Consider the following 17,850-nt stretch of genomic DNA (forward strand, 5'->3'; position numbering starts at 1 on the left):
TCGAAGACAGGAGGTGAACCTAGCACAACACCCTCTTGACAAAAACCATCAGTTATGAGCATCTGGTGTAGTGTGTATCTAGCTTTGTCCTCCCAGGACATCTGCTGCCTGCTTTTTCCTGACAGTTGGCCAGGGCAAGGCAGGAGGACAGCATGAAAACAATACTAGCCCCCACTTGGATTAGTTGTTTGAGTTTTTTCTTTTCCAAATTCTGTATTCTTTTGAAAGTCAACCAATAACCTGGTGGGACATGTTGCTGCTGCTTGAGCAATGAGTTCAGAAAAAGAAACCTGATGCAGCTGGAAAAGAAACATACTTCTCCATCCCCACCCCATGAATATATTCTCAAGCATGCTGGGAGTTGGTCTTCTGGGGAATTTAAATCAGAAAAGCTTTTGCCAGATCCCATCAAGGTGCACGTCTTCTTCCTGTTCCTTCCCACCCCACCTTGTCCTGCCCCTCAGGCCGTCAGTTTTTGGATGGTCTTGTTGTAGTACTGAGTGATGGTGGGCATCAGGGGGTTCCAGTTGTTGGCATGCAGCTCAATGACCTCCAGCAGCAAGGATCGTGTCAGCATGGACTCAGAGGGACACAGCATCTTGTCACGTGCTATTGCCAACAGCTCTGTCATCATCTCGGGCAGCTGCTCCTCCAGCAGTTGGCCAGTGCTCTGCAGCTGTCAGGAGAAGAAGGGGTCAACCATGGCTTATTAATTCTTGTGTGTCCCAAGTTGAGACATTCTATGATTCTATAACATTCAGACACCCCACTGGCTTTTACAAACATGCTCCATCCCTCCAATTCTTCCCTGCTTGGTGTGGCAGAGCCACCAGGCACGGTTAAAGGCATCAGGACTTTTGAAAACCAAAAACATGTGGCAGCAGGCTCCAAAAGTATGAAGGGCAAGGTTTTCAAAAGCATCTGTGCTGGGCTGCTAGAGGAGCAAATGGTCCAGCTACTGCTGACATAAAAGGAGGATTGTTTTTGGGAATAAAAAAATCCCACATAAAAATCATGCTATTGTAAAAAAAACCCTTCAGGCTGTGATGTGTTATTCTTGCTTCCTACCTGGCTCTTCATTTATTTGCTGATTCACAGCTCACAGTAACTCCCAGTCATTAATCATAATAAGCAGAACCCTCCTGAATGCATAACAAATCCCGCCCTAACAAGATCTGCATTTATACCTGCCATGCTGCTTCACTGAGGACAGTCAAGGGGTTTTTCTTTAAAAATTACTCCTTGAAGAGCCTCCATGGAGCAACATAAGCCTTATGTTGTTCCACAGAGGAGAAGGTCCAAGCTGGAACTGGACAGCAGTGAGTCAACCATCATGGAAGATTAGTGGGTCTTGAATACAGAGCTCCTCAAAGTCCTCACCTTAAAAATTCAAACCCTTCTCCTCAGTTGCCTGTCACTTTGCTGAATTTCAACCATTTGGGCTATAATTTCAATCGCTCTCTGCAAGGAAAGCATCCATTCTCACAGGCAAATCAATTCCCCAAAAAGATACTAATGAAACTCTTTTATATTTGTACCAGAATTTCCCTGAAAATCTACTGCTGAGCCAAACAAACCTGTCTGTGTGAGCGGTAGGGCTTTTTTTTTTTCTCCAGTACAGGTGTTTTTGTGCTTAAAAAATAAGTGCAGGGTGAGATTTGAAGGAACCAGGATGATATAATTTTGTGATGGGACACCCACTACCAAACCTTTTGCATCCATGTGCATGCATCAAAAGTCTAGTGATAGAATCTCAAGGGCCATCTCTTATCTCACAGTAGTGTCTTTTATCTACTCTGCTCTCATGAGACCCCAACTGAAGTACTGCATCCAGCTCTGAGGTCCTCAGGACAGGAAAGACATGGACTTGTTGAAGAAGGTCCAGAGGAGGCCACAAAAATGGTCAGAGGGCTGGAGCACCTCACCTAAGATGACAGGCTGAGATAGATGGGGTTGTTCAGCATGGAGAAGAGAAGGGACCAGGGAGACCTTAGAACACCTTCCATTACTTAAAGGGACTACAGGAGAGCTGGAGAGGGATTTTGGACAAGGGCATGGAGGGATAGGACAAGGGGCAATGGCTTCAAGCTGACAAAGTGCTTGTTTACATTAGATATTGGGAAAAAAATCTTTCCAGTGTGTTGGAACTCAGAAGCCTGGGAGTTTTGAACTTTCTATGCTTTCTGACACTAACCCCCAGGGAAACACTGCTTTTGACTTGAGGACTTGGAGAAGGCTTCCAAATTTGAGTGATGGAGTTAGAGGCACGGGTGTATAATTAAAATAGAAGTGTGTAATTTCACATGGTGAAGGGTGTTGAATTTGAGGTTTCAGAATATAGTAATAGGTATGGGACAAGGTGGAGGTTCTAGGGCATTGTCTCTTTTTCTCTTTCTTCTTCCTTCTTCATGCTTTCAAGTAGTAGTTTTTGGTTGGATAGTTAGTGCTGCACTGCAGGTCACGAGTTTGGTTATAGGGTTTAAAGTATAAATAATATAAGTGTTAATTCTTTATTGGACTGTTTAGCTTTAAAAGACCTTGTAACTAGCTAGATTCACCTCCATTTTGCTCGCTTTTAGCTGGTAGCTAAAAGTGTTGCAGAACACTGTAAGTTAGATAAGATTTAAGAAACAACCAAGTCCAAAAACGAGAAATTAATCTCCTTCATGTTTTTAATCCTAACTCTGAGTAAAAACAAAAGAAAATGAAAACAAGCCACTAATTAGGTGGTGCAATTAATCCATTTACACCTGTGAAAGGGGGTGATGCACTGGCACAGGTTGCTTAGAGAAGATGTGGATGCATCATTCCTGGAAACAGGTTTGGGATTCAAGGTCAGGTTGGACAGGACTCTGAGAAACCCGATCTAGTTGAAGATGTCCCTGCCCATGGTAAGGGATTGAATTGGATGCTCTTTAAAGGTCCCTTCCAACCCAAACTATTTGGTGATTCCATAATGCAAAGGAGAAACACAGCTGTTTGGGTTTGGAAACATTTATTAGCTGCTTGACGTGTGTGGCCAAGGACAGAAGTGGCAAAGCAATGAGTACTGGGGCAGGTGGTGCAGGTGTTTCCCTACCTCCATGGAGCAGCAAAGCACAGCATCTTCCTTCACATTCTGAGATTGCAACAACTGCAAAAGAGAAGAGAGACGTGGTGAGAAATGCATGACCACCTCCTCCTCTCTTACAACCTTCCTTTCATGTCTTCATCCAGCTTGACTTTTGCCAGTTCCAGGAGGAAAGGACATAAAATCAGAAAGGGGATGGGAGGAAAGGTATAATCAACATAAAAAATTAAGATAAACAGTGACAAAATGCAGGGTAAAATGTATCACAGAAATCACAGAAATGACAGAATAATGAGGTTGGAAGAGACCTCTAAGATCATCGAGTCCAACCTATGTCCTAACACCTCAACTCAGAGTCTAGACTATAGCACCAAGTGCCATGTCCAGCCTTTTCTTAAACACATCCAGAGATGGTGATTCCACCACCTCTCTGGGAAGAGCGTTCCAGTACTTTATTATTCTTTTGGTGAAAAGTTTTTTCCTAACATCCAACCTATACCTTCCCTGACATTGCTTGAGACTGTGTCCTCTGGTTCTGTCAGTTGCTGCCTGGTGGAAGAGACTGACCCCCACCTGTCTATAGCCTCCCTTCAGGAAGTTGTAGAGAGCAATAAGGTCACCTCTAAGCCTCCTCTTCTCCAGGCTAAACAATCCCAGCTCCTTCAAATGTTCCTCATAAGGCTTGTGTTCCAAGCCCTTCACCAGCCTTGTTGCCCTCCTCTGGACACATTCAAGCATCTCAACATCCTTCCTAAACTGAGGGCCCCAGAACTGGACACAGTACTCAAGATGTGGTCTCACCCATGCCGAGTACAGGGGAAGAATGACCTCCCTGCTTCTGCTGGCCACATAATTCCTAATGCAGGCCAGGATGCCGTTTGCCTTCTTGGCCACCAAGGCACATTGCTGGCTCATATTCAGCCGGCTGTCAACCAGCACCCCCAGGTCCCTTTCCGCCTGTACACTATCCAGCCACACTGTCCCCAGCTTGTAACGTTGTAGGGGATTTTTAAGGCCAAAATGTAGAACTCGGCACTTAGACTTATTCAACTTCATGCTATTGGACTCTGCCCGTCTATCTAACCGATCTGAGTCTCTCTGCAGAGCCCTTCTTCCTTCCAATAGATCAACACAAGCTCCCAGCTTAGTGTCGTCTGCAAATTTGCTAATGAAGGACTCAATGCCCTCATCCATATCGTCTATAAAAATATTAAATAGAACAGGCCCCAGCACATAGTCCTGAGGGACACCACTGGTGACTGTCCCCAGCTGGATGCAGCACTGTTCACCACCACTCTCTGGGCCCGGCCATCCAGCCAGTTCCTAACCCATCGAAGAGTGCTGCTGTCCAAGCCGTGCACTGACAGCTTCTCCAGGAGTATGCTGTGGGAGAAAGTATCAAAGGCCTTGCTGAAGTCTAATTAGAAAACATCCACAGCCTTTCCTGCATCCACCAGGCGTGTCACCTGGTCATAGAAGGAGACCAGGTTGGTCAGACATGACCTACCCTTCGTAAACCCATGCTGACTGGGTCTGATACCCTGGCCATCCTGTAAGTGCTGTGTGATAGCACTCATTATGAACTGCTCCATTATCTTACCTGGTACTGAGGTCAGGCTAACTGGCCTGTTGTTACCAGGATCCTCCTTCCTACCTTTTTTGTAAATGGGTGTCACATTGGCCAGTTTCCAATCATCTGGAACCTCACCAGTGAGCCACGACTCATGCTAAATGATGGAGAGCGGCTTTGCAAGCTCATCTGCCAGCTCCCTCATCACCCTGGGATGGATCCCATCTGGTCCCATTGATATATAAATATCCAAGCGTCCCAGCAGTTCTCCGACTGCCTCTTCTTGGACAACAAGAGGACCATTCTGCTCCCTGGCACCACTTACCAACCTCTGAGGACAGTGGTCTTGAGAACAAGCTGTCTTGCCACTAAAGGCTGAGGTGAAGAAGGCATTAAGCATTTCCGCCTTTTCCTCATCTTTAGTTACTAGGTTGCCTGCCTCATCCAATAAGGAACAGAGGTTGGTTATACCCTTCTTTTTACCATTAATATATTTGTAAAAACTCTTTTATTATTTTCAACAGAAGTTGCCAAGTTAAGTTAAAACTGAGCTTTGACTTCCCTAATTTTTTTTACATGCCCTAGCAGGTCCCTTAAATATTTCCTGAGAAATCAGTCCCTCCTTCAAAAGATGATACATCTTTTTTTTTATTTCTAAGTTCATTCAAAACCTCCTTGCTCATCCAGACTGGACGCTTGCCTCATCAACACGTCTTTCAGCACACAAGGACAGTCTATTCCTGTGCCCTCAGGAACTCTGCTTTGAACCTCAACCATTTCTCCTGGACTCATTTATTTCCAAGGGCTGTTTCCTGTTGTAATCCGATACCAGAGGTATAAGGAATGTCTTACCTGTCCCTCCTGTCCTTATCCTATTGGCAGACAGCCAGAAATCCCCTCCCTGACCCTTTCCTAGAAAAAGCCAAGACCTGAGATGCGCTTCCTCTTTTGCCCTGCTACCACCATGCAATAAAGAAAAGGCAAAGAGCCACTCTTTTGATCCTCGTGCTTGTCTCATATGCTAGACCTAGCTACTTCTTATTGATACAATAGGAAGAAGTTACAGTTTGTAGCAGTTGGCATTGCAACGTTGGGGCTTGTATTAAGAACCCACAGGTAGCTGGAATCCCAGTTTCAGGATTTTCCGCTCGTTCGTTCGATCAACTACCTCCGTGCTTGGTAGCTGTGTTTATACAGCCCCAGGCAGGAGGACAGAGCCGGTAGCTTGCTTTAGCGCCGAACTAAGTCGGCTCGAAGACAGGCAGCTTTCACGAACCACACAACAGCCAGGTCTGCAGGACAGGTAAAGTCCCTCGTGGGAGGCGTGAACCCCAGTGCCCCTAGGAAAGGGGAGGGGGGGTTCCCCCATGCAGACTGGTGGCGGGCGCGGTGCCAGGGCGGGCTAGCAGCCTGGAGCGCCTCAGCAGCAGCCGCGATTTCAGCGGGGCGGCTCCTCCGCAGTTTCCGCGGAAACCGCAAGAAAAACCTGTTCGGAACGCAGCTGCTCACGGCTCAGGCATTGTGCAGTGACTGGGAAACCCCCCGAAAGCAGTGCAAGGCTGCAGGGTTCCCCCAGGCTCGGCACGGCCGGCGGGACAGAGTCGTGCGTGTTGTGGGGTGTGCGTGGAAGTGAGAGGCGTTGTGCAGCTCTCTTTGGAACAACAATGGGCGCTGAGTTAACTGCATATCAAAAGAGTGTTTTTTCTCAAATTCAAGGAATTTTGCATGCTGAAAAAATTACAGTTTCTAAAAAACGGTTAAGGTCTTTTGTTTTCTGGCTGTTTTCTAAAATTCCAGACTGCAAATTACAAAATATAAATTCAGTTTCATTTTGGGATAATGTGGGAAAATTATTAACATGTAAAGTAGAAAAATTTGACTCTAAAGCTGCTGTGTTTCTTCCAATATTTTTACAAGTACACAAATGCTTATTGGAAACCGAAAATAAAAGACAGCCACAAACAAATTCTTTAAACCATCCCCCCTCCTCTCCTCCAAAATCTCCTGTCCCTGGAAACAGTGAAAAACCAGAAAAACCAGAAAATACTAAGCCACTCCCCTCCAGCTACCCAAGTTCTGAAAATTTTGAACAGCCTGCTACAGGATTCTCTGTGTTCCCGTCTCTTTCCCTCAGTTTACCTCAGAATAGTTCGGCAAGAAACTTTCCTTTGTCTCACGGGGGGGACCACGTTTCTAATGGTGGCAACCACGCTTCAATTTCTTCATCTCTTAACCCTTTCTCCTCCTCAATCCCCTTCTCTGACCCCTTCCCCCCATACCCTCCTGACCCGTTCCTGCTACCGTCTAACTACACCAACAGGTTTGGCTAGTCGCTTCTTCCCGGCTCAAGTTACAGCTTCTAACCCTTCTGATTACAGCGAGTGCCAGACTGAGTGCCCGGAGGCTACAGACAGTCACTGAAAAAAAAAAAAAAAAAAAAAAAACTTCGGTTAACAGCAGGGACTCTGTCCCTCCGGAGGGAGAAACTGCATTGCCTCCTAGGCTGATAGATAAAGATACACCTAGCCCTAAAGCTCAAAACTTGGAAAATTATGTACCCTCCGTTACTCCTGTAGTTTATACGGGTAGAAGAAAAATGGTAATAAAGTTTATCAACCTTTGTCTTACCATGATAAGAAAAAAAATATTTGTAAATCATAGAAAAATTTTGGCCATGAAAGTGAAATTTTTAAGGGCAGGATGAAAGCAACTTTTACCTCAAATGGATTAGTTCCCCATAAATTGAAGGACCTTTTCAGGTGCTTGCTAACTCCCTCAGAATATGACATATGGTTTAATATTTGGAAACGTTCTTTAATGGTTCTTTTAACAGAAATTCACCAAAGCCCTGACAATTCCAAAGATTATATTGATGTTAAACAATATGCTTCTGAGATTTTTTTGCAGTTAGTAGATAGACTTCGCTCACAGATTGAGAGGCAAGTCCATGATCCAGAAATCCCAGGCCAGCACCATCCAAGCCTGCAGCAGCTGAAGCACCACAAGAGAGGAAGCACCCAGTGTCACCTGAACAGCTGCAGAATGTCACCTGCTTCCAGTGTAAAAAGCAAGGACATTTTTCTAGGGACTGCCCTCTTAACCAAAAAAAAAAAAAAAAAAGAAAAAAAAAAAAAAAGAGTAGAAAGCGCCAGCTCGCTTTTAACATTCAGCGCTATGACACAAATGCAGCAAGTACTACTGTGGAAAAAGCCTCTCTCTTAAAAACAAAGGGGGGGGGATGGGATAAAAGGTGTGGGTATACAAAACTAATTAAATGTCAAATGTTCTATTAACCAGGTCCAGCAGCCTTGTGGCCGTGTCAGGCTGGAGACTACCAAGGGTTTTCATTTCAAGTCTACTGTCTGGACAATTGTAACAGTGGACCTGTCAAGCAGCATATTAGACATGACGGTATTTCACATGGAAATGGAGAGTGAGTAATTTCGTTGTGGGAGACACAGCACACACACCCTTAGAAATTGAAATAGCTCCTATGATTATGAAAGAAAAAATATCCTGTCTCATAATATCTTGCAATATTTAGATGATGTATTAGTGTGTGCTGCCAACAACTTAATACTCCAAAACACACTTGACCTAGTGGTTAAAGTTTTAACCTCTGCTGGATTTCAATTGCAGGAAAACAAAATTCAAAAGATGCCACCTTGGAAGTATCTGGGCTTGGAAATTATTTCACGGACTATTGTCCCACATAAATTGGAAATTATTTGTGCATTAGCAGAGAGGCAGGCTCACCGCTATCAGCGTGAGTTGCCTTTCAAATTCATTGTTTTGGGAAAACTTCCACACCTGCATGGTCTAATGTTCCAGTGAATTGAGGGGCAGAAAGATTCACTCTTAATCATAGAATGGGTCTTCCTCTCCCACCAAAGATCCAAAACCATCACTCAGCCACAGGAGCTGATGGCTCAGTTGATTCAAAAGGCAAGAATGAGACTGCGTGAGCTGGCAAGTTGTGACTTTGCATGCATCCACCTTCCGGTAAAACTTTCTGAGGAAGGGAGGAACTCTCCTGAGAGGTTAACCAAAGACATGTTTGAAAATTTGCTACAAAGCAATGCCAGCCTCCAGATATCTCTGGATAGCTACAGTGGACAGATATCAGTCCACGGCCCAGCCCATAAGTTGTTCAATGAGGAATTCCACCTCATCCCTTGTGAGAAGAGGAGCAGGAGACCGCTCGAGGCACTCACAATGTTCACAGATGCATCAGGGGCCTCTCATAAGTCGGTGATGACTTGGAGAAACCCACAGACTCAGCATTGGGAAGCTGATGTTGAGTTTGTGGAGGGGTCACCCCAAATAGCCGACATGGCGGCAGTTGTGAGAACCTTTGAGAAGTTCTCAGAACCTCTTAATCTGGTTACAGATTCAGCTTATGTTGCTGGGGTAGTGTCCAGAGTGGAGCAGGCAGTGCTCAAAGACATCAATAATGAGCAGCTCTTTAGGCTGCTGTCTAAAACTAATCTATTTGGTTTCACACAGAGAGCATTCCTTCTATGTGATGCATGTGAGGTCACACACGGATTTGCCAGGTGAGATCACAGAAGGGAACCGTATGGCAGACACCCTTGCAGCTCCAGGAGAAAGGCTGTTCATGTTAAACAACACCTAGTGTAAAGCCCTGTTCAAACCAAAGGTCCCTATGAGCTTGTTACCTGGGGACGTGGTTATGCGTGCGTATCTACTCCCTCAGGCCCTCAGGAAATCCCCCAAAAGTGGGTAAAACCTTTTGTTCCAAAAAAATCCAGCTCCAGAAGAAGAAGGTGAGAAGCAAGTTGCCATTGCTTCTAAAAGAAGACGCGGCCGGAAAGAAGAGGAAAATTCTTCATAAAGAAGGACCTTCCGGCAGACAGAGACTTTAATGTGATTTTAAAATGTTTAGTTTTTCCTTTTAGAGAAAACCTACCCTCCACTCAACCCCAGAAAGAACCCCTTCCAAGTTGTCTTCTTGTTAACAAAAATCAGAAAATTGGTTCAATGAACTGTTTAAAGACTGGGGGTTCTCAGGGTGGTGGACTTCTATTGTTAAAACAATTTTGTTATTCTTTGTTATTATTTTCCTTGTAATAAGGGCATTCGGGATCCTATGTCACTTAGTGTTCAAAGCTATTAATGGTATCATTCCTTCTACCTCTGTAGTCAATCACATAGAAATGCAAAACATAGAACAATCTAATTCTCCCACCAATTACAAATGTTGGTCAAAATCATAATTTCAATCAAAAGAAATTTAATATCCTTCCCTCACTTAATTAAACAAAAAATGGTGAGATGTTGTAATCCGATACCAGAGGTATAAGGAATGTCTTGCCTGTCCCTATCCTATTGGCAGACGGCCAGAAATTCCCTCCCTGACCCTTTCCTAGAAAAAGCCAAGACCTGAGATGCGCTTCCTCTTTTGCCCTGCTACCACCATGCAATAAAGAAAAGGCAAAGAGCCACTCTTTTGATCCTCGTGCTTGTCTCATATGCTAGACCTAGCTACTTCTTATTGATACAATAGGAGGAAGTTACAGTTTGTAGCAAAATACAAACTTTTTAATTGGGATGCAGCCTTTCATCTGGTCCCAAAATTAGTCCAAATTAGGACTCCCCTCAGAGTTCTAACTGTTTTTACAGATGGCTAAGGGTTAACCCACAAGTCTGTAATGACTTGGAAGGACCTCAAAACTCAAAATTGGGAATCTGATGTTCAAATAGTGGAAAGATCTCCACAAAATGCTGAGTTAGCAGCTGTTGTTAGAACCTTTGAGAAATTCAAAGACAAACCCTTTAATCTGGTCACAGATTCAGCTTATGTTGCTGGTATAGCTATGAGAGCAGAACATGCTCTTCTCAAGGAGTTTTCCAATCCAAAACTACACCAATTAATTTCTGCATTAACCCACTTAATCTCCCACAGAAAACAACCCTACCATATTATGCATGTGAGGTCACACACCGACCTCCCAGGCGTCATCACAGAAGGGAACAGGAAAGTGGACACATTGGCCATGTCAATGGAAACTGCTAACATCCCTAACATCTTTGCTCAGGCAAAGTTGTCGCATGAATTTTTTCATCAAAATGTAACTGGCCTCATCAGAATGTGCAAACTCCCAAAAGATCAGGCAAAAGCCATTTCCGCAACATGCCCAAACTGCCAAAATTACCAGATACCCTCTATGGGTACCGGGGTCAATCCCAGAGGCCTGAACAGCTGCCAGCTGTGGCAGACCGACGTGACCCATTTTCCATACTTTGAGAAGTCTTAATACATGCATGTATCAGTTGACATGTTTTCTGGAGATGTTTTTGCATCAGCTCGTGTAGGAGAGAAGGCCACTCACGCTATTAAGCATTTTCTCCTTGCATTTGCCTCTCTGGGAGTCCCAAAAGGGATCAAGACCAATAATGGGCCTGCATATGTCTCTTGCAAATTAAAAGAGTTCCTTAGTGAATAGGGAATAGAACACAGCAGAGGCATACCTGCAAATCCCACAGGACAATCCGTTGTAGAGAGAACTCATCAAATCCTTAAAAGAGTATTCAATCAACAGCGGAAAGAAACAGAAATTTTTGTCTCCAGTTGAAAGAGTCTGCAGAGCTCTCTACGTCATCAACTTCCTAAAGTGTTCAGTTTCAGAGCCTGACCCCCCCAATACTCCGCCACTTCACAAATTCAACCCAAGCTAAGCTCACCGAGAAACCACCAGTGCTAGTGAAAGACCCAGAAACACATCAAATTTCTGGACCTTTCCAATTAATTACCTGGGGACACACCTGTGTCTCCCTACAATCCGGCCCAAGATGGTTCCCAGGGAAAAACATAAAACCATACCTAGGCACTGCAAATACAACTCCCACAAACACTAACAAAAATTCCTCTGAGTCAAATACAAAACCTCCTGTTGAGGGTTGGGTGTTTTTGCTCCAGTTTAAAGAATTTTTCCCATTATCACGCTAATGGAGCCTGACAGCTATGCCCAGGAAGGATCTTCTGACGACTCTAGACAAAGGGGTAGGTGGGAGCTGGCTTCCGGGAGGGGCTACTCGTGTTTCTGGTGAGCTCGGAGGAAGAGGACACCCCCCCCCCCCGCCCCCCCCCCCCCCCCCCCCGCGTTTGCAGCGCACGTGGTGAAAACGCGGGGCGGCCTGGTGCTCTGCGATCGGACACGGCCCTGCATCTGCCCCGCTCCAGCCTCCTACCTCTGAAGACACAGCTGACCATCAGAAACCAAACGGTGAGCGAGGAGCTGCTCTCCAGCCCGCTTCCACCTGAGACACAGTGTGGCCGTTGCTGTTCCCCCCCCCCCCCCTGCTCCTGCCTGCTCTCCGCAGCTGTGCCAGCTCTGCCAAGTGTTATATCCTTGGGACCGAGTACAGAGAGAATGTACCTGCGGCTAAAGAAAGGACTGGAACTGAGTTATCTGTTCTGTTTTGTTGGTAATTTTAACAACTGCTGTTGTCTCTGCTTGTATGGTTAGATATATTAGTAAAAGAGCTGTTGCTTCTATCCCCTTATCTCTGCCTTAGAGTCCTTGATTCAAACAATTATAATACTTGGAGGGAGCGGAATTGAATTCTCTATTTCAAAGAAAAGCTTCTGCCTTTATTGGCAGACACCTGTCCTTCAAACCAGGACACCTCCTCAAAACCAGACCAGTTCTGCTTGGAGACGAAGGTGTCTCAGAACGTCCACATACCAAAGACCGTCCTGTCACACACAGCAGACAAGACAGAAAACTAAACAGCATTCTGCTGCATCAGTCAAGCCATAGGCCAGATTTAGCCTTGCCACAAAGTGATCTTTAGTTTAAGTATAGTTTATAGTTTAAATGTTGTCATCCTGGAAAACCCTATTGTTCCCTCCCTTCAACCCTTGCCAAAACCCCCTAACCCTATATCCACTCCCCCATCCTTAGACTCTAGAAAGAAAAAAATCAAACCAAGAAACAAACAAACAACAAAAAACAAATGAAAACAAATTACAAAAAAAATCCTCCAAAAACGGGGGGCAAAGGGGAAGGAACAGAGAAAAGGGATGAAGGAGAAAACCCTAACCCTACCCTCCCACCATAATGATAACAAATTTTGCTTATATTCCCTATCAGAAGCCCCATCCCCGTCCAAAGATGAAAAATATCTCCGTTAGTGCTGCCCTCACTGCTGCCTGGATGCTCTTCACCATGCTGTATGTCTTAGACTGGATTAGCCCACAACCCAACCATAATGTCTGGGTGACCTTAGCAAGGACATTAAAACAAGATAACGTGCCTATCCATGGGCAGCCTTGACAACCCACTTTCTACATGTCTGGTAGGAATTCCCTTGGTAGCAGATGACTGGCCCATTTATAACTCAGACCTCCTCTGCACCACAGGTAAGAGGCCCAATCTGGTAGACACTTGGGACAAGTGGACAAAAATGTTGCCAAATGCTCCAGAGGAACCCCAAGAATTGGATCTACTGGGGTCCTCAAGCAACATACTGTGTCAAATTTTACTTTAGAAGTCCAAAGCAAAATTTGCCAGAAATTGATCAGATTAAAAACACATACAGAAAAGACATATCGCTCATCAACAAAGCCTATAATTATCCAGATTGTTGCAATTACATTACTTGTGTTCTCTCTGAGGCCTGTCTCCACCCCAAAACTTTGCCCCGGGAATGTTTCTTATTTCTGGTGATGGAGTTTGGGCTGGGATCCCCTCGCGTCTCCAGGAGGGACCTTGTTGCCTTGGCAGGCTTTCAACCCTCATTCCCAACATTACCTTATTACATAATTGGAAAATAGAAAACTAATTAAAAAACAAAAAAAGTTCCTACACCGAATTTGATGAAAATTGTGACCCTAAATTGTGCAACTGGAATAAACCAAAAAGGGCTGCTGTCTCCCTATTCCTACCACGGGTATCTGCAGCTAAAGCCCTCATTGAAATTACTCACCTGGGGTTCTGGCTCAGTAAGGAAGCCAACACTACATCTGCTGCCCTGAGCGATCTTTTAAAGGATGAAGAAACCACAAGACATGCATCCCTGCAAAATCCAGCAGCGATTGACTTCCTGCTACTTGTCCATGGACATGGCTGCCAGAACTTTGAAGGGATGTTCTGCTTCAACCTCTCTTCATGGTCAACATCCATCCATGCAAGCATCCAGAAACTGGAAGAACTTGTGAATGACTTAAAAGTGGAGAGCAACCCGAACTGGGTCAATAACCTTCTCAGTCAATGGAGACTGACGGGATGGGTTTCCTCTTTGGTTAAGGGAATGTTGTGGATTTTTATTGTAATTATCATTGCATTAGTTATGTTCTCATGCCTTGTCCAATGTTTTAGAAGAGTTGTCGGGAGTGCCTTTTTATTAAATATGGAGAGTGGAATTGTGGAGGAAGCAAGGACCCCTGCAAGGCCTCCTTGGAGAGCTATCCCCAAGATAAGAATTGCTTAGTCACAGTGACTAGGCTAAGAAACCCTTTCCCCGCTTCAATGTTGTTGATAATACACTGATGTTTCAGTTTTTTACTAAGTTGTGTTTATCCTAAGTCAAGGAGGTTTATTTTTTTTGTCTCATACTCTGCAAGTGAAGAGGTTCACTAAAGAAACTGGAAGGAAGCATAGCTGTGACAGGTGACCCAAACTGACCAAAGGGATATTCCACACCATAGACTGTCATGCCCTGTAGAAGATGTTACACTCCCTAAAGCATACCCCTGGGATGCCATCCCATGAAACAAAGAAATTCCTTCAAACAAAACCCCCCCTTCCTTATCGAAAACCCCATTATCTTTTAGGATTTTTATTGGCTTTTAAAGTTGCAAGTTAATTGGTCCTTTTTTTACTTAGAGTTTTAAGATAATTGGTTAGTTTGTAAGTCGTAGTTTTTGTTGGTTAGAAACTTAATCCTCTGGAAACCTATATAAAGTGTTTTGTTATTTGATATAATTAGACCGTTGCTAGCATTTCCCTTTGAGGATAATAAAGTTATCCTTAGAACTTTGCAGCGTGATTTCAAGCCTTTATTTTTCGCTAGTGAGTAGCTAGGGACTCTGCATTTGGGGTTCAGAAGTACCTGGATTTAGGGCTGCAGACTCCGGGGTTGGAAAGCACCCAACCCTAAAAATAGCTACAATGCCCGGTATATAGACTGGGGGAAGTTACCTGGAAGGGCGGCTGATCTGGGTTTGGGAAGGATAGTTTGACATCAGTCATCAGGTGGAGAGCAATTGAATTGTGCATCACTTTTTTCCCCATTTTTCTTATCATTATTATTATAATTATTATTTTAATTTACCATTATTACTGTATTTTGCTTTATTTTCAATTATTAAACTGTTCTTATCTCAACATGCAAGTTTTACTTTGATTCTTCTCCCCATTCCACCAGGGTTGGGGCTCAGAGAGAGGGGGGGGGGTTGAATAAGCAGGTCCTTGATGCCTAATTTTGAGCTGGGCTTAAAATTATGACAACACAGTAAATTAGTACTACCATAATGGAATTATTATTGGAATTATAGCATAGTCGCTCATCCCTGCTGTAGGCGTCTGCCCAACTCCCACCATGGGCACCATCCCATTCCTCTCTAATGGATTCCCACATGATTCAAACCAGCTGATGAATGTTGACAAGGGAGTTGGAAAACAAGTGTGATGCAGACAACATAGTAGGTGAGGCAAGACTCACATGCTTCTTGATTTAACCTTCAATCATCCCCCAGAGGCTGGGGCTGTTTGCAAGAAAAACTTCCCTTTGCTCTCCAGCAGATTTCCCCCATATTACCTAGGCAATTAAAGCAGCAGTTCCTGCTGAGAAGTAAAGAGTCTGCTTGATTTCCTAAGAGAGCAGGCTTCATGCCAGAATCTGCCTGGCCTGTCATATATTCAACCTTGGTTGCAAAAGTCTTTTCACTTCTGTTTCTGGTTTGTATTCTAGCAGCTTTGCAGACTGGTGGAATATATCAGGCTTCTCTTCTTCCAAATGTCTATGTCCTGCTGAGAAACAGAGCACTGGGCAAGGTCCTCTGTGAGGCTAGTTTGCCTGGGTGGGCTCTGGGCACTAAATATTTTCATAAGCAACACAAAATAAATTGTAGGGTCTGCTCCTGAAAGTGCTGCATGTGGTGGGGGAGATGCAGTGCCTTGCAAGGTGGCTCTTGAGCACAACTGACTTTCATGGCATGCTACTGGGACCAGTGTCCCTTGGCATCTGTGGTCCCAAAATCTGCTTTTTACATCTTTGCAGAGGTAAGCCTCGTGATGGGCATGTAATGGTGGTTGAAGGAGCAAAGAATCTCCAAAACTGAAGCTGGGCTTTATCATGGAGAGAACCAGCTTTGCCCTCCTGAATAGCAATGGATGCATGTGTGTTGGGTGCAGACCACCAGGAGCAAAACAGAGAACTAAGCTGATGAAATTCACATACCTATGAATATTTGGGTTTATTATATGCTTTCTGACATCCTCTGGGCTGCTGAGAAGCTAAAGTGCCTACTTGGTATTCTCAGGGATGTCCACACCATGAGGGGGACTGGAGAACCTGCCCCACCATCCCTTATCAGCAAACCACACAGGTTTATTGTATTCTTCAGCAATTCTCCCTGGGAGATGGAGTGGGAGCAGCCCAATGCATACATTACCCTTTTCAGCTGTAATGACATTTTTTCTGCAAGACACAATACTAATTATTGTATATGATATCACTTGCCACAAACTACCTCTTAGTATGCAGTGTTTTCTGATGCTTTGGTGATGACTCCAGCATAAAGGCACAGAAACCTTGAAAATATTCACCCAGAGCAATGGAGAGGTTGGGATGGGACCCAGACAAAGCTGGACTGACTGGAGCTCATGCGTCGCTTGCCCTAGCTCACCAATGGGCATCTCAAGTTTCTCAGTCCAGCTGGCAGCACAACTGAACATCCAAACAGCCTTGGACACAAAGCTCCAGCTTCACTTTCACTTGAAAGTGCAGGAGACATGGTGCTTCCCAGTCCTGTTTTTCACTAGAGAGGCCCTTGGGAAGGGCTGTGGTGGACTTTGTTCTCAACAAGAAGGATCTGTTTCATCTCTGTGGTCAGGTTTATCAGAGAGACTCCCATACCAGGGGGATTATAAGAAAGATGGGGACAGACTTTTAGTATGGCCTGTAGCAATAGGACAAAGGATGATGGATTTCAGTTAAAGAGGAGAAATTCAGACTAGTGTCTTGAAGATGGTTTATATCCCATATCTGTTTTTGTTTTTGCTTTTGGTCTGTAATGGTCACCGCCTCCCCAGCTCTGGGAGTATCGCAATAGGTGAGGGGCAGCCCTGGATCTTGCGAGGGCTGCTGCTTCCTTCTGGTGGGGTGATTGTCTCAGTGACCACATGGCACACTGCCTCTGACTGGAGGTCCCGCTGCCTTGTGGTTTTTGCCTTTTTCCCTCTTAGGCTTTTTTCTTTTCTTCAGCACTATGACTAGGACTGACCAGGTTGCTTGTCTGCTCCTCTGCCCTTTGGGAGCCCAGGGTCAGTACATGCTGTGCTGGGACCTAGGAGCACCCCATCCCCCGGTGGGCTGTGTCCTCGCCTGTGAGCCATGCAAAGGAGCAATCCCTGCCCAGCCCCCTCTGTTATTCTGATGCTGCTTCAGGGCTTTTTGCTACACTTTAGCCCGACACCAAGCATTCACCAGGACCCCGTCGCTGCTTCTGCTACCGCTTGGGGCTTAGTGCTACACTTCGATTTGCTGCCCCAGGGGGTCTGCTCACCTCTGTTGTTCCAGCCTGTTGCTCCAAGGTTCCTGCTACAGGAAGCCCCTTTTCTCTCTCTTCCACTGTCTGAGCTACCATTAACTGTGTAGAGAGACATCTGAGCCTCTACCACAGCATCCCCTGCAGCTGTGGGGGGATCATCGCACCTGTCCTGCCTGGTCAGGAACCAACAGTGCCCCTGCTGGCTGTGGTCATAACTACGCCAATGGGGAAGTTGCTTGATGGCTGAGAGAAGGCTGTTATTTGGACTCTGGGGTTTTTTCTGTTTGTTGCTGCTGCCATTTTTGTTGTTTGTTCGCCTTGTTATATGTATATATATTAAAGAACTGTTATTCCTTTTTCCATATATTTGCCTGCTACCTCTGTAATTTCAAAGTTATAATAATTTGGAGGGAAGAGGGCCATATTTTCCATTCCAAGGGAGGTTCCCACTGTCCTTGGCAGACACGTCTT

The 17,850-nt window shown here is 44.9% G+C and overlaps 1 protein-coding gene across 1 annotated transcript in view; it reads right to left on the reverse strand.

The window, feature by feature from the left end:
• Positions 1–460: 460 nt before the first annotated feature.
• LOC306814058 (CBP80/20-dependent translation initiation factor-like) overlaps positions 461–17,850 on the reverse strand; it is a gene marked incomplete at both ends in the record, with an annotated part of 276,253 nt that continues 258,863 nt past the window's right edge. Inside the window, 2 exons of the mRNA XM_079329768.1 lie at positions 461–676; positions 3,080–3,133. Coding sequence (XP_079185894.1) covers positions 461–676; positions 3,080–3,133 — 270 coding nt within the window. The remainder of the gene's footprint in view (positions 677–3,079; positions 3,134–17,850) is intronic.

Source organism: Erithacus rubecula, assembly GCF_903797595.1.
Source record: "Erithacus rubecula genome assembly, chromosome: W".
NCBI classification, from domain to species: Eukaryota; Metazoa; Chordata; class Aves; order Passeriformes; family Muscicapidae; genus Erithacus; species Erithacus rubecula.